Source organism: Neofelis nebulosa, chromosome 3 (genome assembly GCF_028018385.1).
Source record: "Neofelis nebulosa isolate mNeoNeb1 chromosome 3, mNeoNeb1.pri, whole genome shotgun sequence".
Taxonomy (NCBI): Eukaryota; Metazoa; Chordata; class Mammalia; order Carnivora; family Felidae; genus Neofelis; species Neofelis nebulosa.
Window position 1 is genome coordinate 97,301,333 of NC_080784.1, and position 23,612 is coordinate 97,324,944.

A 23,612-nucleotide genomic window follows, 5' to 3' on the forward strand; every position below is an offset into this window, starting at 1 on the left:
TGTTGTAATTGGACTCATTTCATTTCACACATCTTCTGTGGATTTAACAATTTCTAAAGATGGGGTCCCATTCCATTTTTTCTAGCTCAGTGTTCTTGTTATCATTTCTACTCCCATAGGTCAGAGGTACTAAACTGTGTCTTACCATATCTCCTGTATCTTTTTATGTTTATGAATGGCACCATCCAGTTTCTGCTTTAGGAAAGTAGGAGGCATCCTAAATCCTTTTCTTTCCTAGCTCTACCTTATAAATGTCTCTCAGATCCTTCAGTTTTGTTTAACTATGTTGGTACTGTGTTTTCATAGTCCATCAGTGCAGCAGTAACCTCCAAATTGACTTACCCTCCACATCTTCTTTTTTCATACTGTCATCAAAATGATTTGAAATAAAATCTGATCATGTCAGTCTCCTTTAGTGGCTACCAAATGCCTGTAGGATTTAATTCAAATTACTCACTATGACATTAAAACCTTCTATGACTTGACCCCTGGCTACTTAACTCTATATTTTGTCAGTCATCCCCTCAATTTTCTGAACTATTTTGTTTCCTAAACAAACCATGCTATTTCATAACTCCCTACTTTAGCTCACATTGTTCAGGCTGCCTAAAATGCCTTTCTCTGATAAATATCCTCTCAACTTTCAAGGTTCAGCTCAGGTGTCACATCTTCTAGAAATCTTTTTCTGAAACGTTATGGTTTCTTCTTCCTCAAGTAGGAGCCAAACATGCCTTTCTTTGTGCCTCAACTTTGGACTGCACATATATCTGTCACAGCATTTTTAACACTTTAACGTACATAATTCTTTACAAATTAATCTGTCCTTGCTAGTTCATAAGATCCTCATTTAGCCATTTATATCTTGCCAACATCTAACACAGTGTTAGACACATGGCAAGTACTCAAAAAAATTTTTTTTGAGTCATTAAGTTAGTTAATTAAGTAATTGTATTTCATTGGAGGGGCAAAACTAAATTTTTGTGGGTTTTTTATTTGTGTACATGACTATTGGCCTTTTGGGGTCACAACTGTTTTCGTGGACTGTAATTATTTAGAAAAACTATATGTTAAATTCTTCAGTTGTGGAGTAATGTAGATCTACTTAGTAGTTTGATTTCTAAAACAACACACCTAAAAAAAACAATTTTTAATATAACAGTAGCTTTGCAAACTGAATTAAAAGATTTTTCAGTGTTTCACATTATGGATACTGGCTTTAAACCCTATTGACTTTTAAATCTGTTTTTATTACCAATCATCTCCAAGTTTGAATGCATGATAGACACATTTAAGTATTTTTTTAAGTTTAGTGTTGTATTTAAATATGAAATAAAATCCAGGAAATCTTTAAAATGTGATAGTAAAATGATTTATAAATAAATTATTTTATTGAAGAACGTAAGAGCTGATGTGGTAGAAATGTAATTGTTGATAGAATTTTATTATGTTTGATGCAACAAAGGTTAAACTACATAAATCACTGTCTATGTATATTCATTGTGTTTATCATTAATCTTTTTTATAGATGCATACTTTTTTTTTTTCAAAAATGTTGTGCCAATAGTTTTTGTATGTTTTAGAAATACACAGATGTACCTTTGCCAGGTAATACTTTTATTTTAGCTGAGATAACAGATTTTTCTCAGATGTTTCATGTTCAAATTTGAATAATATTTTGTCTTCTATTATAAAAATGCTATGGAAATCTGGAATTTATGGATCACTCTTTTGATTCATAGTGTTTCTTGGAAACTATCCCATGTGAGAAATGGTCCAGAGCAGATGTGCTTAGTCATAAGAATTGCCAGACAGTTGCTTATGTGTTGGCAGCTAGTTTTCTGAGCATAGAAAGCATGTTTTTAAAATAAGAAATAGGGCTTTGTTGGCATTTTCCTATCTCCTCATACTGTTTTACTTTAATGTTATTTAAAGAGTTACTTAATGTCACCTCCTACTCAAAAATGTTTATATCTTTTCCTTTTCATCTTTAACAGGCATAAGGAATATTAGACTTTGCTTCTGGAACATACTAGTCAGGAGTAGGAACAAATCCCTAATTTTATTGTTTGGAACTTTACCTCTAATAGGGCATTACTGGTTTATTTCAAAATACGTATCTTATTGGTAAATATAATTATATTGTGCAAATACTCCACATTTGCACACCTAATCTAAGAGTGTGCTTCTATGTGGTATAAAGTTTAAAAAGCATAGTCTTTGAAGTCAGACAGTTCTACATTTGTATTGTTTTTTATATTCTGTTGACTTGGACAGGTTGCTTAACTGAATGAACTTCAGTTTCCTCATCTTAATAATAGAAATAAAATGAGCTTCCTTGTAGTGCTGCAGTATACTGTATACTTTTACTATCTTTGATTTCCTCCATTCTGCTTTAGTATCCAACCTATGTAGGTAGGCTTGTATAATATTTACAAAGCATATACCTGTAGATTTGGGAGTTGGTATTCATATAATAAAAAGACAGTAGATGTTTCCCTCCTGAGCTCTGGAAGATCCATCTTACCTTTGTTGTTGCTATTCTTTCTAAGACTAGATGAAACATTCCTTTCTGTTTTCCTCCTCTCTGTTGTTATAACCTCATGTCTTGTTAGCTATATAACCCCAGTTTTTTGTTTCTTATATCTGATTCCATCAAATATATTCATTCTTTTTAAAAATCTTAGTCTGTCTTTTGTGGGGTTCTTCCAAGACCTCTAGTATACAGATGTCCCCTGATGCTTCCTCATATTACTATATTTTCTCCTTACCCTTTTCTGAAATTGCTTGGAAGAAGTATCGTATGTACTATAGTCACTCTTCCAAATTTCTTTCAGCTTGGATTTGATCCTACCTCTCTATTCTTCTCCTCAAGATTACTGGTACCATTTGTGCCTGAAAATAAAATCCTCCATTCTCCTCTGTTGATTATTTTTCTACCCTTGAACATTTCTCTACTACATCTTTAGTGTTTGTATCCTGATTTCCTCTCTGACCTTTTTGGCCATTTCTTTTCTTCCTTAGCTTTTCCCATTTCCTTAGCCTACCTACTCAGATAGTTCTCTAGTTATATTATACACATCCCCACCTTAAATGATCATATTTATCCTATCCGAGTTAAACTTTAATCTCAATACTGTTGCCCAAATATGTACCTCTGGCCTTGATAACTTTGTTGAGCTCTATACTTGAATTTCTAGAGCAGGAGTTTTCATACTTTTTTTTTTTTTTTTTTAAAGAGAATCCTTTAAAAAATCATACACATAGAACCGCAATATATAAAACTGATCAAAGTTGAACTGCTATGATTGAGGTAAGGATTGCAGGTCTTCCCCATCTTATAACTAATACCATCATCAAACCTAGGAATTTTGCTTATTCTTCTCTTTTGCTTTACTCCCACATTCAAATCTTGTAGGCTCTATATCCAGATATCACAAATCCAGTCATTACCTTTCTCACCTCTATTCCAAGCCATCACTATCTCTTGCCTGTATTTGTCTTCTATCTGGTCTCTCTGTTTTCACTCTTATTCTACTGTAAATCATTTTCAACATACCAGCCCAAGTAGTCTTCTCAAACTATAAAACACATCACTCACCTGTTTTAACATTCAGTAGTTTTCATTGCAGTTGGAACAAATTCCAAAATTCTTACTGTGTCTTTTTTTCTGTGATACATTCCAGCTAATTGTCATTTCTTACAGTAGCCTTTTAATACTATTTGCATTCATTGTTAATTCTCTCTGCCTTATAACTCTCCCTAGATTTTAACTTGAATTCATTGTCCTTTAGATCTTAGCTCAAATATCCCTTCGTTAAACAGGCTGTTCCTGATGACCCACGTCTTTCTCTCATTGTTCTATACCATTTGCTTCATAGCATTATCACTTTCTGAAATTACTTCATTTATTTATTAACATACATATTGTCTATATCCCTCTACTACAATGTATAAAGTTTATGAGGACAGGAGCTTTCTCTCCCTTGTTTACTCCTGCATCACCAGTAGTGACAATAGTACTTAGTATAGTTTACATTAGATGTTCAATAAAATAAGTCTAGGGCTCCAGAAATACAAAACTGAACGAGTCACCAACACTTGAAGCTCAACGTGTCCTGACTATATTTATAGTGTCTGACATATTATAAACATTCAGTAAAGATTTGTTGAAAGAATAAGTGGATGGAATCTTGTAAATTCTATCTTGGTGAAATCTATGCCATCTTACCCAGTGGAACTGCTTACCTATTGTTACCATCACCCTTCACCTTTCCTGCCTCTGTCTCATTTATTATGATCTATTGGTTAAAGAGGACCCTCATTATAGTCCATCCTTTTTCACAAATGCCAGATTTAAATTCCTAAAGTACAGCTCTGATCCCGTTATTTGAGCAGCTCCCCCATTTCATTTAAATTTGTACAGATCACTTAACTTGTTAATTGAGGCACATTGTAACTACCCATTACATTTCCAGTCTTGTTTCCCATCTTCTCTAAATACGTCCTATACTTTCCTACCTTTATGCTTGTATTTGCTTTGTTCCTTCTTGAAGCTTTCTCTTTGTCTCTGCTTGTGAAATCCACCATTCCTGTATCAATTCTCATTTTAAATACCTCCTACTTCCATAGGCTCTTAACTAAATGCAAATGTACTACCTACTCTGAATCATAATACTTTCTTGTAATCTTTTGTGATGCTTGAAGTGTGCTGTGTGCCCCTCCTAAAGATTACTGTATCTCACCTATCTTTATGTGCTTCCTACCACCTTACAAAACATCTTTTCTGTCTGGAACATGACAGGTGTGTGGTAAAAATTTTTGAATATGCCCATTGCCTAAGCCTGTTTCATAACTGAAAATTAATATATTCTTCAGATTATCAGTGGTACTTAAAGTTATATGACTCTAAAACTGTATTTGTAATCATTTCTTAGAGTATTTTTGCAAAGTTAAACATGTTGATTGTGTAGTCATTGTGTAAAATCTAAGACAATGGCTGTATATCAGAATCAACTATAGTGATTCTGAAAAAGAGATGACCAGGTACTATTCAGTCATCTGAAACAGGACTCAGAGACTATGCATATATAGTTGCAAAAAGCTTACTTTCATACACAGAATATAGAGAACCACTACTAGTGTGATAAAAAATTATATTCTAATATAGAATTCAGAATTTTGAACTAAATTGTGTATAATTTTGAATTAAAGTTATGTAAAAGTTATACACAAATGAACTATTTTTAGACTGTAAAACCTATTTTAAATTTTGATAGCTAAGTACAGGAATTATTAATATCCATTGCTTTCACAGTTTCTTAATAGGCTTCTGCCTTTTGAGTAGGTTTAATCATTAGACTATGACTAAAGATTGAAAGGAGAAAAAAATTAAAACTTTTCCAAAAATAAATAATTAATAAATTTAAAAATAAAATAAACTTTTGCTATGATTTTTACTTCAGTTTTCTAAAAGCAGAAGTGGTCGTAAAAATTCATAACTGTGGGAGAGCCTGGGTGGTTCAGTTGGTTAAGTGTCCACCTTCGGCTCAGGTCATGATCTCACAGTTAATGGGTTTGAGCCCCGTGTCGGGCTCTGCGCTGATAGCTCAAAGCCTGGAGCCTGCTTCAGATTCTGTGTCTCCCTCTCTCTCTTCCCTTCTCCTGCTTGCATTCTATCTTTCTCTCTCTCTCTCAAAAATAAATAAACATTAAAAAAAAATTTTTTTTAATTCAGAATTGTCTACAATTATATTTGGGGATTTTCTAAAGTTTTTTAAGCATAAATGGTTGGTTTTATTATCCTGGACAATTACAGAAGTACTTATTAAAGTACCTTATGTATGCCTTTTCTTTTACATTTAAAAATTTTAAATATTCAACAGTAGCCAAATTATGGAAAGAGCCCAGATGACCATCAACTGATGAATGGATAAAGAAGTTGTGATATTTCTCTCCCTTTCTCAATAGATAGATGTAGATCTGTAGCTCACCTTTGTGTGCTTTCTACTACCTTTTATGTGTGTGTGTGTGTGTGTATATAATATGTGTTTATACATATGTGTGTATATATATATATATATATATAGATGTATGTATATATGAAGAAAGCTATCTCACACACACAGTGGAATATTGCTCAGCGATAAAAAAGAATGAAATCTTCCCATTTGAAGCAATGTGGATGGAGCTATGGTATATTATGCTAAGTGAAACAAGTCAGAGAAAAACAAATACCATATGATTTCATTAATTTGTGGAATTTAAGAAACAAAACAGATGAACATAGCAGGGAAAAAGAGGCAAACCATAAAACAGACTTTTAACTATAGAGAACAAACTAAGGATTCTTGGAGAGGAGGTGGGCATGGGGATAAGCTAAATGGATGATGGGTGTTAAGGAGGGCACTTGTGAGCACTGGGTGTGATATGTAAATAATGAATCACTAAGTTCTACTCCTGAAACTAATATTATACTCTATGTTAACTAACTGGAATTCAAATGAAAACTTGAAACAAAAATAAATGTATGTATGGATGGATGTATGTGTGTATATTTTGGAATATGTATCAAATCAGTCAAACTGGGTTTTTTTTCTTTCAGAGCCTTACGGTTTTTCATCATATGAAAGAAATATTATAAACATTTCTAGGATACTGTTGAAATGCCCTACAAAAATATTTAAAATTTTATTGTAATACAACTTAAGCTTATTGTATTTGATGTTAAATCTCAAAAAATATGTTTTGATAATTAAGACATTTTAATTTCTGCCCAAGTTAATGCTATAAGTATTATACTTATTGTATCTTCTATACTTGGTTATACTTTGCTTAAGAGAGCAAAGCTTTATTTTTAAAAAAATTGGGGGGGGGGGCACCTGGGTGGCTCAGTCAGTTAAGCATCTGACTTCGGCTTAGGTCATGCTCTCACAGCTCGTGGGTTCACGCCCTGCACTGAGCTCTGTGATGACAGCTTAGAGCCTGGAGCCTGCTTCGGATTCTGTGTCTCCCTCTGTCACTGCTCCTCCCCTGCTCATGCTTCAGAAAGCAGGCTTCAGGCTCTGAGCTGTCAGTGCAGAGCCGGACACGGGGCTCAAATTCACAAACCACGAGATCATGACCTGAGCCGAATTCGGACGCTTAACCAACTGAGCCACTCAGGCACCCCAGAGCTTTATTTTTAAAGGTTTAATTCAAATCTCTTTAATATTATAAGTAACAAAAATTACATTAATGAAAAATCCCAGAAACTTTATTTACATTTGTGTTTGGTGTAAGAAAGTGATCCACTTTCATTTTTTTGCTTGTTGCTATCCATTTTTCCCAACACCACTGGATATTAATTGACCATATACTTGTGGATTCATTTCTGAGTTTTCTGTTCTGTTCTATTGATCTATGTGTCTATTTTGTGCTAATACCATACTGTCTCCAAGACTATAACTTTGTAATATAACTTGAAATCTAGAATTGTGATGTCTCCAGCTTTGCTTTTCATATACATTTTTATGTTAGAACTGTTGGTATTTTTGTGGTGTTATTTCTCCTTTCTCATTTGTGATTTTATTTGGATCCTTTCTCTCTTCTTTCTGATAAATCTAGCTAGAAGTTCAATTTTATTAATTTTTTCAAAGAACCAGCTCCTGATTTCATTGATCTGTTCTATTGTTTTTAAGTTTCTATATCATTTATTTCTGCTCTAATCTTTATTACTTCCTTTCTTCTGCTGGCTTCAGGCTTCATTTGTTGTTCTTTTTCTAGCTCCTTTAAATGTAAGGTAGGTTGTTTATTTGAAATTTTTCTTGCTTCTTGAGATAAACCTGTAGTGCTGTATATTTCCCTCTTAGGACTGCATTTGTTGCATCCCAATGATTTTGGACCATTGTGTCTTCATTTTCATTTGTTTCTTATGTATTTTTTTAACTTTTTTGATTTCCTGATTGACCCATTCATTGTTTATAATTTTTTTAATGTTTATTTATTTTTGAGAGAAACAGAGTTGGGTGGGGGAGGGGCAGAGAGAGGGAGACACAGAATCCAAAGGAGGCTCCAGACTCTGAGCTGTCTGCACAGAGCTTGACATGGGGCTCAAACTCACAGACCATGAGATCATGACCTAAGCCCAAGTTGGACGCTTAACTGACTGAGCCACCCAGCCACCCTGTCTCATTCATTGTTCAGTAGTATGTTGCTTAACCTCCATGCATTTGTAGTCTCGATTGTGTGTGTTTGTGTGTGTGTGTGGGGGGGGGGTGAGTTGACTTCTAGTTTCATAGCATTGTGGTCAGAAAAGATGCATGGTATGATTCAGTCTTTTTTTTTTTTTTTTAATGATTATTTATTTATTTATTTATTTATTGAGACAGAGAGAGTATGTGATGGGGGAGAGGTAGACAGGAGAGAGAGAATCCCAAGCAGGCTCTTGGCTGTCAGCACGCAGCCCAGCATGGGTCCTGATCCCACGAATCATGAGATCATAACCTGAGCTGAAGTCAAGAGTTGGAGGCTCAACCAACTGAGCCACCTAGGCACCCCTAATTTCAGTCTTTTTGTATTTGTTGAGGCCTGTTTTGTGACCTGCTATATGATTTATTCTGGAGAATGTTCCATATGCACTTGAAAACAGTGTATTCTGTTTTAGCATGGAATGTTCTCAATGTATCTGTGAAATCCATATGATCCCGAGTGTCATTCAAAGCCATTGGTTCCCTGTTTATTTTCTATTTATATGAGAATATAAATATGTCCATTGATGTAAGTAGGGTGTTAAAGTCCTCTGCTATTGTTGTATTATTATCAGTTAGTTCCTTTGTGTTTGTTAGTAATTGTTTTAAATATTTGGGTGCACCCATGCTTGGTGCATAAATATTTATAATTGTTATATCTTCTTGTTGGATTGCCTTCTTTATGATTATATAATGACCTTTCTCTCTTTTTACAGTCTTTGTTTTAAAGGCTAGTTTATCTGATACAAGTATTGCTACTCCAGTTTTCTTTTGACATCCATTTGCATAATAAATATTTTTCCACCCCATTCATTTTCAATCTGCAGGTGTCTTAAGGTCTAAAATGAGTCTCTTATTGGCAGCATATAGATGGGTCTTATTTATTTCATCCATTTGATACCCTCTGTCTTTTGATTGAAGCACTTAGTCCATTTACATTCAGAATAATTGTTGATAGGTATGTATTTAGTACCATTTTATTATTTACTTTGTGTGTTGTTTTTGGAAATATTCCTCGATCCTTTCTTATCTTTGTCACTTTTGGTTTCTCCTTTGTACTCAAAGAGTCTCCTTTAATATTTCTTGCAGGGTTGGTGTAGTAGTCACGAATTCCTTTGGTTTTTGTTGTGTGGGAAACCCCCTCTCCTATTCTGAATGCTAGCCTTCTGGATACAGTATTCTTGGCTGCAAATTTTTGCCATTCAGCACTGTGGATGTATCATGCCACTCCCTTCTGGCTTGCCAAGTTTCTGTTGAGAAATCTCCAGCTAACTTTATGGGTTTTCCCTTGTAAGCTAAGGACTTCTTTTCTCTTGTTGCTTTTAAGATTTTTTGCTTTAACACTATATTTTTCAAATTTAATTACAATATGTCTTGGTTTTGGCCTGCTTTTGTTCATTTTTGATGGGACTTCTTTGTGCCTCCTAGATCTGGATGTCTGATTCCTCCCTTCAGTTAGGAAGTTGTCTGCTATTATTTCTTGAAATAAATTGTCTGCCCCCTTTTCTCTCTTCTTCTTCTTCTGGGACTCCTATAATACAAGTGGTATTTCATTTGATGGAGTCAGTGGGTTCCTTAAATCTATTCTCATATTATATAATATTCTCTTTTGTTCAACTTCATTATTTTCCATTACTTTGTCTTCTAGATCACCAGTCGTTTCTCTGTCTTCCAACCTGATGTTCATTGCATCAAACCTGTTTCCAATCTCATTTATTGTTTTCTTAATCTTTTTAAACTTTTATTAATGTGGTAAGGGTCTCTCTGATGTCTTCTATTCTTTTGTCAATCCCAGTGAGTATTCTTATGATTGTTGCTTTAAATTCTTCATCAGCCATGTTACTTGTCTGTTTCTGTTAGATCTCTGGCAATGGCCTTATCTTGTTCTTTCACTTGGGATAAATTCCTCCACCTTGGCATTTTATCTAAGTTTCTGCTTTCTTCTCTGTGTTAGAAAAGGCAATATGTGACCTGCTCCTGAAACTACTGACCTTATGAAGAAGAGGTCATGTAGTGCCCAGGGCTTGGTGCCTTAGAAAGTATCTCCAGTGTGTGCTGAGTGTGCTCTGCTATTGTGTTTCAGGCTGCTCTGTCCTTCAGGCCAGTCATCTGCAGAGGCTCTCCTTGCCTGCTCTGGGCAGTGTTTGGTCCCTGACCTGAATGTGGTGAGTTTTAATGAGGTGTGCTCTGGTCTGCTTGTAAAATGAGACCTGAGGTGGTGTCCACCTCCACCAGAACTGAGACCCTGCAGAACTCTCTGATTGGGAGATGTGGTGTAGACAGGTTTGTGCTGCTGTTCTGGGGGAAGGTCTGCCACATAGGGACTGAGACAAGTTTGACTGATGAGAAGGGCACTCCTGCCCAGAGTGTAGGGGAATGGGGTTTGGTGTAAGCAATTCAGGTTGCGAATGCCCATGCTGTGCTGCTTCCCACAGGTGGCTCTGTGTTTATGCTGAGGGGCAGGAGAAGGAAGTGGCATCAGCCAGCTTCTTTGTTCCCAGAGAGGCCTGCCCGTAAATGATGCCTCTCAGGGACTTGCTCTGAGAAGAGCAAATAATCTCCCTACTGTGTGCCATAGGTGCTCTTCAGATCCCTGTTTCTCTATTCTGCCTGTCCCCAGGTTTTTTGCCTGCCTTCTCTGCCAGGAACAGAGGAGTGCCCTCTGCACTGTATCCCAGCCAAGCCTGCCAACCTTTAAAACCCCATGCTTTAAGCCTCACTGGTTGCAAGAACTCACAAAATTCAGCCCCTATCATTTCCTAAGCCAATGACTTTGGGGAAATATTCTCCTAGTGTATTCCCCTATGTACTCCCCTGTCCCTCACCCTTCTGCTTGACCGTGGCTCCCTCAGCAGCACCCATGATCCATTTTTACCCTAAACTGCATCTCTGCACTTTCTACCTTCTTCAATGTGGCCTCTTCACTCCCTTTAGTTATGGAGTTTGTTCTGTCAGTCTTCAGGTTGATTTATGGCATATTTAGGATGATTTGATAGTTATCTAATTGTGTTTGTAGGACAAGACCAGCCTAGGGTCCTCCTGCTCTGCAGCCATGTTCGTTTCTGCTAACCAAATCTTAGTTAATATTTAGTATTATTGTTTATTTTTTATCAAATTTGTTTTTCTAAAAAAACTTTTTGACTTATAAAATTATGTACATAAGCAGACATGTATCTAAGACATTTGCATGTAAAATAGTATAAACATATAGTTGTTAAACTTCCTTCATAAAATAAAATTAGGATTATTCTTATTGCTTCCTTTAAAGGTTTTACAAGTCTGAATATTTGAAAGGACTGACAAAACTCCACAGAGTAGACTCATATAAGGCTTTTATTTAAATGCAAAAGATACCATGCAGTTAAAAAAAGAAAGAAAGAAAGAAAGAAAGAAAGAAAGAAAGAAAGAAAGAAAGAAAGAAAGAAAGAAAGAAAAGCATAAACAGGCATAGAGAGGGCACAGGTGACATTCAGCCACAAGCACCCCTAGGATCTTTAGACAATGGCATACTTTGTCTCCAGAAGATTAAACTACCAAGATGCATGTTTTTTTGCCCCTCTGATCACATAGTCCATCCCAGCTATCTAACCAGTACCAAATGAAAACCATCAGTTAAAATCCTGTTTGGGGATTACCAGGTGATATTCAGACTTTAAGCAGCACGTCATAAATCCCACTTTTCATTTCCTGGCTAACAGAGTTAGACATGCATGTATCCCAGTACTTTTTCAGCTATAATCTAGCTATACCACATAGGTCATGACAATTTAAATTCTAAAATAGGGCAAAATTATGATGATAGTTTGCATTTGTATAAACTACAATTAGTTTATAAAAGTGCTTTAATATGCATTACCTTATTTGCACTTTATGGGAATTCTGTGAGCTATACAGGAAAATTGTTATTAATCTGGATTTTATAGCTGCAATTCTGAGACTCAAGAGGTTAAGTGATTGGCCCAGTTTACATGTCTTTTGTGGTGGTAGAGTAAGGTACAGAAGACAGACCTTAACAATTTGTATTCTACAATGTTTTTTAGTATTTCATGCCAAAAATAGAAAGAACTATTCACTTCTTATAAAATAAGGTAGAAATGAAAAAAAAAAAAAAAAAAAAAAAAAAAATATATATATATATATATATATATATATATATATATATATATATAAAATTACTAATTTTTCTCTCAAGCATAGCTTTTTGTGTTTTAGGGAAATTAGTATAACAAATACTTTCTGTATATTTTTCCTTTAATGAGTTTAGATTTCTTAAATCCTTTTTTTTTTTTTTATTTATAACCAAGTTAGTTAACATATAGTGTAATAATGATTTCAGGAATAGAATTCATTGATTCATCACTTACATATAACAGCCAGTGCTCAACCCAACACATGTCCTTAATGCCTCTCACCCATTTAGCCCATCCCCCCACTCAACACCCCTCCAGCAGCCCTGTTCATCCTCCATATTTAAGAGTCTCTTATGGTTTGTCTCCCTCTCTGTTGTTGTATTATTTTTGCTTTCCTTCCCTTATGTTCATCTGTTTTGTACCTTAAATTCCATGTATGAGTGAAGTCATATGATATTTGTCTTTCTCTGACTGATTTCCCTTAGAATAATATACTCTAGTTCCGTCCAATTTGATGTAAATGGCAAGATTTCATTCTTTTTGGTCACTGAGAAATATTCCATTGTCTATAGATACCATATCTTCTTTATCCATCATCAGTCGATGCATATTTCGGTTCTTTCCATACTTTGGCTATTGTCGATAGTGCTGCTGTAAACATTGGGGTGCATGTGCCCCTTCGAATCAGTATTTTTGTATCCTTTGGATACAGATATCTAGTAGTGCAATTGCTGGGCTGTAGGGTAGTTCTATCTTTAACTTTTTGAGGAACCTGCATACTGTTTCCCAGAAGGGTTGCACCAGTTTGCATTCCCACCAGCAGTGCAAAAGGGTTCCTCTTTCTCCACATCGTCGCCAACATCTGTTGTGGCCTGAAGTGTTAATTGTAGCCATTCTGACAGGTGTGAGGTGGTATCTCATTGTGGTTTTGATTTGTGTTTTCCTGCTAATGAGTGATGCTGAGCATCTTTTCATGTGTCTGTTAGCCATCTGGATGTCTTTTTTGGGAAAGTGCCTGTTCGTGTCTTTTGTCCATTTCTTCACTGGATTATTTGTTTTCTGGGTGTTGAGTTTGAGAAGTTCTTTATAGATTTTGGATACTAACCCTTTATCTGATATGCCCTTTGCAAATATCCTCTCCCATTCTGTTGGCTGCCTTTTAGTTCTGCTGATTGTTCCCTTCACTGTGCAGAAGCTTTTTACCTTGATGAGGTCCCAATAGATCATTTTGCTTTTGTTTCCCTTGCCTCCAGAGACCTGTCAAGTAAAAAGTTGCTGTGGCCAAGGTCAAAGAGGTTGTTACCTGTTTTCTCCTCAAGGATTTTGATGGCTTCCTATCTCACGTTTAGGTCTTTTGTCCGTTTTGAATTTATTTTTGTGTGTGGTGTAAGAAAGTGGTCTCGGTTCATTCTTCTGCATGTGGCTGTCCAGTTTTCCCAACAGCACTTGCTGAAGAGACTGTCTTTTTTCCATTGGATATTCCTTCCTGCTTTGTCAAAGATTAGTCGGCCATGTGTTTGTGGATCCATCTCTGGGTTCTGGGTTCTGCTCCATTGATCTGTGTGTCTGTTTTTGTGCCAGTACCATAGTCTTGATGATTACAGCTTTGTGAAATAGCTTGAAGTCTGGAAATGTGATGCCTCCAGCTTTGGTTTCCTTTTTCAGGATTGCTTTGCCTATTTGAGGTCTTTTCTGATTCCATACAAATTTTCGGATTGTTTGTTCTACCACTGGGAAGAATGCTGGTGTGATTTTGATAGGGATTGCTCCTTTTTTTTTTTTTTTTCAACATTTTTTATTTATTTTTGGGACAGAGAGAGACATAGCATGAACGGGGGAGGGGCAGAGAGAGAGGGAGACACAGAATCGGAAACAGGCTCCAGGCTCCGAGCCATCAGCCCAGAGCCTGACGCGGGGCTCGAACTCACGGACCGCGAGATCGTGACCTGGCTGAAGTCGGACGCTTAACCGACTGCGCCACCCAGGCGCCCCAGGGATTGCTCCTTTTAATGACTGAAAAAAAAAAATTCTTAAGACCATTGCAGGAATTTTTTTTCTTTGATTTATGTAGAAGAGAGATTTCTATTTCAAATGAGATAGTATATATTTGGAAGAGTTCATAAAATTATTATTCTAAGATTTCCACACATGAATATTAAATTGGATATGAGGGACCTAAGTTAAATGTCAAGATATAATTGTACCTGTTACTCTTTATTTCCTCCTTTTATGCTCTTTTATTCATTTATGACTTTTACTTGTCTACTATATGCCAAGCACTGTGCTATCTCCTTAGATTTTAAAAAATAGTAAAATGTGATTTTTGCCTTTAATGATCTTATATTCCATATTTTTTTTAAATAAATTCACATTTCCACAAGCGAGTAGGTGTTAATAACATACAAAGTATTATGTAATTTGCAGACTGGCATTATAGGGCCTTTTGACTAGAAGTTAAGGAAGACTTGAGATGTGGAGGTTTTGACCTATGTCTTGAAGATGATTGAGGAACGTTTCAGAAAAAGAGGAAGAAGTCTAGGCCAGTCAAACATGTAAGAAAATAGACAATGATGTGTTTCAAGAAACAGTGAGTTTGTGCTCTGTTATATTTGAAACATAAATTATGTGAAGGGAATTGGTAAAATATGGGACTTTTTGAGGCCAGGTGATGACTAACCTTTATGCCATGTAGAGGAGTTGATTGTGTGCCCAAAGAAGTAAGTAGGAAATTCAGAAAATGTTATTAAACACGAATTTTTGCCACTAGATACCTTTTATTTGCAGAGAAGATGCATTATAGAGGATGAATTAAGGAGGAGACCCACAGTGAAGCCTTCACTTTGGAAAGTAGTGGAATAGTTGTGGGAAGTAATGATGGGGCCAAAGGTTGGGCCATGAAGTGGAAATGGAATACAATTGAAAGATAATTTTAGAATTAGAATAATCAGGAGACCATCTATTTAGGGTTTTGGTCTTTGAAGATTGGCCAGCCACTTCCTTGTTGTTGGATGTGAGATAGCTGAGACAGTCTTGTTATCAAATGAATTGCATTAGGCCTACATTACTAGTTAGTGACAGAACTGGGTTCGTGACTCTAGGGTTTTCCATATTGCACCCTATTCTGATTGTGTCTCTAACCAATAGTTTTTTTTTTTTCTTAATCATGCCATAAGCTTGCATTTGTTTATAGTTTATAGTGTACTTGATGTACATTATCTATTTTGTCTTGTTCAGCAACCTATGAAATAAGTAGAATAAGCATTATTATCCTCTATCTGAAGGTAAGAAAACCAAATCAGTGTGGGTGCTATGCTTCTTTAGAATGTATCCAGTTTTATCATTGCTACCTAAATATCTTACTCCTTAAGTTTTTCCTTTCAAAATATATAGAATGTAGGAGTGCCTGGGAGGCTCAGTCAGTTAAACGTCCTATTTTGGCTCAGGTCATGATCTCATGGTTCATGGGTTCAAGCCCCGCTTCAGGCTCTGTGCTGACAGATCAGAGCCTGGAGCCTGCTTCGGATTCTCTGTCTCATCTCTCTGCCCCTCCCCCACTCATGCTCTGTCTCTATGTCTCTCAGAAATAAACATAAAAAGTTTTTCTTAAATGAATAAACATTTTTAAAAAATTAAAGTATATAGCATATTATAACTGGTAGGTTCATTTTATAATACATTTATTAGTTGCTGTCCTGAAATTATCTCTAAACTTAAAGTAGATTTTAAATGTGTTGGTTTAAGGTGGTCTTGGTTTTAGCTTTGTTGTTTGGTGATCCATTTTGCAAGTAGAAAGGTCTGTTTCATGTCTGATAAATTCAGATTTTTATAAATTGCGTTTATTTTTTATTAAAAAAATTTTTTTAATGTTAATTTTTGAGAGAGAGAGAGACGGAGCATGAGCAGGGGAGGGAGACACAGAATCCGAGGCAGGCTCCAGGCTCCAAACTGCCAGCACAGAGCCCAATGTGGGGCTCAAACCCACCAACCATGAGATCATGGCCTGAGCCGAAGTCGGACGCTTAACTGACTGAGCCACCCAGGTGCCCCATAAATTGGATTTATTTAAAAATAAAAGCATTTCCCTAAAATGCTTAATTTTATATTCTTGAGACCACTTTTTGTAGACAGTTTCTGTTTAAATACCAGTTTCATGTTTAATTTGTGAATCCTTGGGCAAGTTGGTAAATCTCTGTCAACTTCACTCTCTTGACTTTAGTTTGATAGAATAGTCTCAATAGTACTTAATTCACAGAGAGAGTTAATTATATTAGTGAGATGATTGCAAAGAATTTAGGACAGTTCCTGGTATATAATGATTATCTGATACATTTTAGCTATTATTAGATTTTTATTTCCTATTGTTTTATGCCAATCAGAATGTAATTATAAATACTGTTAGCCAAAAGTAAATCAGTTAACATTTATTATGAATTTTCCATCAAATAGTTTTTTTAGGTTCAACAGCACTAATATGATTTATATTTAATACCTACATAAACTATAATTAACAAATAAATATGGTCAGTTCCTATACTAAAGTAGTTTTGTTCCTAAAAATGTATTTTTTTTACATAACCCAGGTGTTTTGTATTCATACTTAGTGCTTAATTGGTAGGATATTAAAAATATTTTTTATCTGTTTCAGAAAGTCTCTCTATCCTAATATCTTTTTCTATGGGGAGTCAAGATACTGAAACTTGACAGTAACAGAACATTCAGTAAATTTGTTATTTTTGTCCTTTGCCACTAAATTTCTGAAAACATTAATAACTATTATACTATCTCAAGACAAATATTTGAATTCGTTATGTTCGGTGGCTATATAATACGTCTGGTGTTTAAGGAATGATTAAGGCACTGAAGCTTTGGTTCATTTTTATAGAAAAGCCAATTAGTGATACTTCTTCAACTCTATAAATTCAAGAAATTACCATAGCTATATTCTACTTAATACTGTCATTCTTGTTAGGTAATTTATTAAGATGATAAAGTACTTTTTCATGAAATATGAATCATTTGAGTATGAAATATAATTTTTCCAAATAAAGTAGTAATAACTCTCACTTTATACCCTTGCCCTTTAGTGATATTTTTCCTTTTCACTCTCTTCCACATGCATTTTATTAGTAATAAAGGGCTCTTTTAGTATCTACCTCTTAGATCCATTTTTAGGTGCACTAGAGTTAGTACTGATTTTATCATATTTGGATTTCTTTTCTAATACTTTTAATTATTTATGGTCTGTGAAAAGTGTTTATTAATTTAATTTCTATTTTAGGCAAGCCAAGTTAGATCTGAGAAGTGCAGCAGCAAAAGTGGATGAGTTAACCAAAGTAACTGAAGATCTTCAAGGACAGATGCAAAAGAAGGTATTTACCTCTTTTTAGGGCAATTGGTAGCCTATAGCTTAGTTTTCTATGAATTTTGTTATTAAACTATTTTGGATTAGGTACTGAAGACAATTGCTGGAAAATGAATTAAAAATCATTTTGAGGGGTGCCTGAGTGTCTCAGGCGGTTGGGCGTCTGACTTTGGCTCAGGTAATGATCTCATGGTCTGTGGCTTTGAGCTCCGCATCGGACTCTGTGCTGACAGCTTAGAGCCTGGAGCTGCTTCGGGTCTGAGTCTCCCTCTCTCTCTGCCCCTCTCCTGCTTGCACGCTCTTTCTCTCTCTCTCTCTCTTTCAAAAATAAACATTAAAAAAAATTCTGTTGCCCTAAATATGAAATATGAAATTAGGAAGCTAAAGTATAATTTTGGAGATAACTTCTTTCCATTTACTTTATCCTGAGTTAATAAAACAGTAATCATTCATAAACACATCATTACTAAAAGACATATTAATGCAAGATCAAATTTGATTAATTGGGAATATGTAAATGAAGAGAAGCATTTAATACTACATTTTGTATTATTTTTAGAAATACTTATTGGCATAAGAAATTGTTTTTTTATGTGTAATAAGGACATTTCACCAGAATCAAGGAATGGTCAGGCTTTAGATTTAGATGGGTCTAATTATTAAAAAGTCTAGCTCTGGTCCTTACTAGGTGTGTAACTTCTCTAAGCCTTATTTCTTAATCTGTAAAAGTTGCTTACATATTTCTAGTAATGGTAGATTCATGAAAGACTTGCAAAACTTCCCATAGATAACAGTTATGAAAATTGGATACATTCTTTCAAACACTGGAACATGTCCCAAAACAGAAAAACACTGAAAGAGGTGTGAATTATAAGTTTTTTAATTTCTGACCTGAGAGTTTCACCAATCCCCATAGTTGTGACTTGAGAAAACAACAGGTTTATATGGATTTAAAATGGCCAAAATCAATGTTTAAGGCTGGAAAAGCAGTTGAAAATTTGAAGAAAAATTATTAGCAGCAAAAGATACACAAAAAAGAGAGAGACCTAAATTCTGAGTACAAATTCTGACCAAATCCGTGTCTAACAGCCAAACTATGCATAGTGGAGTGGGAAAGGGAGTCCAGTGAAGAAGTAGGCAGTAGACCTGAAAGCAATCTACTCTTGAAAGATAGAGCTGTATGGAACTAAATATTTGAGTTTGCTGCTTTCTGTAATTGAGTGCATTCCTGAAATGTGTGCTGTTCAGGCAACAGAAAGCTGAAGACTTAATGTTTGAAGTATCAAAGGACAGAACCCAGAGCAGCTAGAAATTACAGAGGAATCTATAATAGCAACAAAATCATGAAGAGAATGAGTCCTTCCTCTGCCCAAACTTGACAGATCCTCATATTAGGCAGGTACAGGAGAATTTCTAGGAAGCCTAGTTCAAAAACAAACAGTGGAAACAAATAAGTGATCAGAGTTGGCAGCTGCTCCTACCGTAGGGGAAACATTTCAGAGTTTGCACCTAAGCAAGATAATTGCCTACTCACAAAAAAGCCAGTAATGCTCAACAAAATAGAATCCAATGTATTATCTATATTTTCCAGTTTTCAACCAAAACTTCCTTGACAGGAAAGTGTGACTGACAGAGTTGGGGTCAGGGAAACAGTCCATAGAAACACTCTTAGCAGGCCCAGCTCTTGGATTCAGCAGGCAAAGACTTCAAATAATCTGTTATAAATGTGTTCAAAGAATTAAATTACAGTAAAATAAGGTTTCAGTGAAGGAGCAGAAAGAGATTTTTTACTGAGAAATAGAAAATAATTTTAAAAATAGAAATCTTGGAGTTTAGGGGTGCCAGGATGGCTCACTTGGTTAAGCGTCCAATTCTTGGTTTTGGCTCAGGTCATGATCTCATGGTTGCATGAGTCCGAGCCCTGCATCAGGCTCTACACCTGCTTGGGATTCTCTGTCTCCCTCTCCTTCCGCCTCTCCCTGACTCATGCTGTCTCTGTCTCTCTCAAAATAAATAAGCTTAAAAAAAAAAAAAAAGACATTCCAGAGATCAAAAGTATAACAACCAAAATAAAAATTTTATTAGATGGTTCAAGAATAGATTGGGAAAAGCAGAAGAAATAAGCAATGAACTTGAAGAAAGATCAACATAAATTTTCCTGTCCAAAAAACAGAATTTAAAACGTGGAAGAAAAGTGAACAAGTCCTCAGAGATCTATGTGAAAATATGAAGCAAGCCAACAAGAGTGTAATTGGAATTGTGGAAGGGAGGGAAACAGAAAAGATATCTAAAGAAATAATGGCTAAAAACTTCCAAAATTTGGTGGTAAACAGGTGAGATAAACACAAAGAAAATTACTTCTAGACACATCATGACAACGCTGACAACCAGTTATAAAGCTAAAACTTGAAAGCAGCAACAGAAAAATGGCATGAACATGGGAACAGTGATAAGAGTAATGGCTGCCTTCTAATTAAGAAATGTGGAAGCAGAAGGAGTTCAAGATGGCAGAGTAGCATGGAAGCTCTCATCTTGTCTGGACAGTGAAACGCAAATACATCACCACCAAGCCATTTTGCACATCTAGGAAACTGATCTGAGGTTTAACACAACAATCTGCATAACTGGAGCCACAGAACTCGACAGGTATGTGGTGTGGAGGGGTAGACTGAGGGAAAGAACAGCCACGAAGGGTAGGAAGCTGTTTTTGCAGAGGACAGTGAAAGGCAGGGGAGAGTGTGGCGCCTAGGGAGAGTGCAGGAAAAGTACTCCCCCTGAAAGTAGCTGGAGAGAAAGACAAAGAGTGAAAACTCTCACAAGGGGCTGAATAAGAAATCTGTTCCCCAAAATGACTTATGGGGAGAAAGGAGAGGGTTTCAATACCATTAGGATTCTATAAACATTAGAGCACAAAGTCTGAAATTCCAGAGCCCAGTGCTGGGCGGTGGTCTGGTGAGGAAAAAGGGCAAATCCCCAGAAGAAGGCAGTGGGGTCTGAGGGGTCCATGTGCTACACGGAGCGAAGTGGTTCCCCTGCTTGGAGAGCATTAGGTAGGGTCCATACAGCCTCCCCACAGGCAAAGGTCCCAGCGGACCCCGGAGAGCAGCCACCTTTGCTGGTATTGAGACAGACACCAGAGTGCAGTGAAACCTGGTACCAGCTGTGTGTTTGAATTGCCACAATCTCAGAACCTCTCCTGCTGCGCAATAACACAATCGTTTTCTCAGGCAAGCTGGTGCCCAGCCATTGATCAGTGAGACCCTGCCTGAGAAAGTTGAAGCAGGTCCAAGCCCCAGGGTTCTCTGAAGTGAGGGATTTTAAAACACAGCCATGTCTGCGATAAAACTATGGAGGGAGGTGCTGCCTGGCAGGCTGACAATTTGGAAACAGGATAAAGCTGCAGAGTAGACAGAGGACTAAGACAAAGGAGGGGTACTTGATCATAGGTTGGTTAGAATGCAGAGTTCCTGTGCCAGACTAGGAAGCTAGGCAAAGCCATTTCCACCATTCCTGTATACATGCATGTGTGCATACTAGCCACACTGATCCACCCCATTAAGTTAAGTGGTGCCACCTAGTGGAGAATGGAGCCGTTACACTAAGCCCCGCCCAGCTATGCCCTCCCAACACATCCCCTAGAAGACCAGCACAAGTCTCTGAATGCTTTATAGAGTGTTTCATAGTTCTAGAGGAAACTGGATGTAACTTCATTCAGGTTTCATTCTGTTTGCTGGTTCATATACTTGTTTGTTTTCTTCTGTCTTTGTTTAAATTGGTTTTTTTCTTTGTTTTTTTCCTCCTTTTCCTTTTCTCACATACAGTAAGAGAAAATTTTATTTTTATTTTATTTTTTCTTTAAAAATTAATTTTTTATTTTGTAAATTTTCTATTTCACTTTATTTCATTTTCTTCTATTTTATTTACATTTTTTTAATTTCTAAATTTTATCTTACCTTTTTTTTCTCTCTTTCCTTTTTTTTTCTATAGTTTATCACGCTTCTTTCCAGAAGCAGACCAAACATACCTAGGATTCAGCTTCCTTTATTTGACTTTTTGTTTTGTTTTTAAATTTTAAATTTTTATTTTTTATTTCGTTAATTTTTTCTTCCTCCAAAATGACCAAATGAAGGAATTCACCACAAAAAAAAGAACAGGAAAAAATGATAGCCCGGGGCTTAATCAATACAGATATAAGCAAGATGTCTGAACTAGAATTTAGAACCACAATAACAGGAAGGCTAGCTGGGGTTTAAAAAGCATTGAATCCTATCTATGGGGGAAAAAAATAACTAAAATCTAGTCAGGATGAAATTAAAAATGCTACAACAAAGATGCAATCTCTAATGGATGCCACAGTGGCAAGGATGGACAAGCAGAGCAGCAAATCAGTGATACAGAAGACAGAATTATGGAGAATAATGAAGCAGAAAAATAGAGGGGAACAAAGGCAAGAGAGAACGATGCAGGACTTCGAGAATTTAGTGACTTATTAAAAAGGAATAACATCCAAATCATAGGAGTCCCAGAAGATGACGAGAGAGAAAAGGGACAGAGGGTTATGTGAGTACATTACAGTGGAAAACTTGCCTAATCTGGGATAGGACATAGACATCAAAATCCAAGAAGCACAAAAAACTCCCATTAGATTCAACAGAAACCAATCATCACCAAGGCATATCTTAGTCAAATTCATAAGATAAACAGACAAGGAAAGAATTATGAAAGCAGAGAGGGAAAAAAAAGTCGTTAGCCTATAAGGGAAGACAGATTAGATTCACAGCAGACCTATCCACAGAAACTTGGCAGGCCAGAAAGGAGTGGCAGGATATATTCAATATGCTGAATCAGAAAATTATGCAGCCAAGAAATCTTTATCCAGAAAGGCCATCATTCAAAATAGAAGGAGGGATAAAGAGTTTCCCAGACAAAAACTGAAGGAATTTGTGACCACTAAACCACTAAATTTTAAGGGGGAGTCTTTGAGTGGAGAAAAGATGAACCAAAACAAAAAAGATCAACAGCAACAAAGACTACAAAGGATCAGAGAGTATCACCAGAAACTCCCAACTTCACAGGAAACATAATGGCACCAAATTCATATCTTTTTGTACTCACTCTTAATGTCAATGGACTAAATTCTTCAATCAAAAGACATAGGGTATCAGAATGGATAAGAAAACAAGACACATCTATATAGATAAGAAAATAAGACACATGTATATTTCAATACAGATTGAAAGTGGGGATGGTGAACCATCTGTCATGCTAATGGTCGCCAAAAGAAAGCTGGAGTAGCCATACTTAGACAAACTAGATTTTAAAATAAAGACTATAACAAAGAGATGAAGAAGAGCTTTATATCATAAGAGGTCTATCCACCAAGAAGATCTAACAGTTGTAAACATTTATGCTCCAAAGGTGAAAGCACCCAAATATATAACTCAGTTAATCACAAACATAAAGAAACTCATTGATAATAATACCATAAATTGTAGGGGACTTCAACCCCCCACTTACAACAATGGACAGATCATCTAAGCAGAAAAGCAACAAAGAGACAATGGCTTTGAATGACTGGACCAGATGGACTTAACAGATATATTCAGAATAATTCATCCTAAATCAGCAGAATACACATTATTCTCGAGTGCACATGCAATATTCTCCAAACTAGATCACATAGTAGAGCACAAATCAGCCCTCAACAAGTTCAAAAAGATCAAGATCATACCTTGCATATTTTCAGACCACAACACTATAAAACTTGAAATCAACCACAAGAAAAAATTTGGAAAGACCACGCATACATGGAGATTAGAGAAATCCAACTACAAAATGAATGGGTTAACCAAGAAATAAAGAGGAAATTAAAAAGTATCTGGAGGCCAATAAAAA

The 23,612-nt window shown here is 36.0% G+C and overlaps 1 protein-coding gene across 6 annotated transcripts in view; it reads left to right on the forward strand.

Moving 5' to 3' along the window:
• SCLT1 (sodium channel and clathrin linker 1) overlaps window positions 1-23,612 on the forward strand; it is a 222,928-nt gene that overhangs the window by 85,486 nt on the left and 113,830 nt on the right. For all 6 annotated transcript variants that reach the window (XR_009259311.1, XR_009259312.1, XM_058721393.1 and 3 more), the window contains one exon: window positions 17,634-17,724. Coding sequence is in view for 4 of the 6 variants with exons in the window: in XM_058721393.1 (XP_058577376.1) it covers window positions 17,634-17,724 (91 nt within the window). In the remaining 2 variants the exon portion in view is untranslated. The remainder of the gene's footprint in view (window positions 1-17,633; window positions 17,725-23,612) is intronic.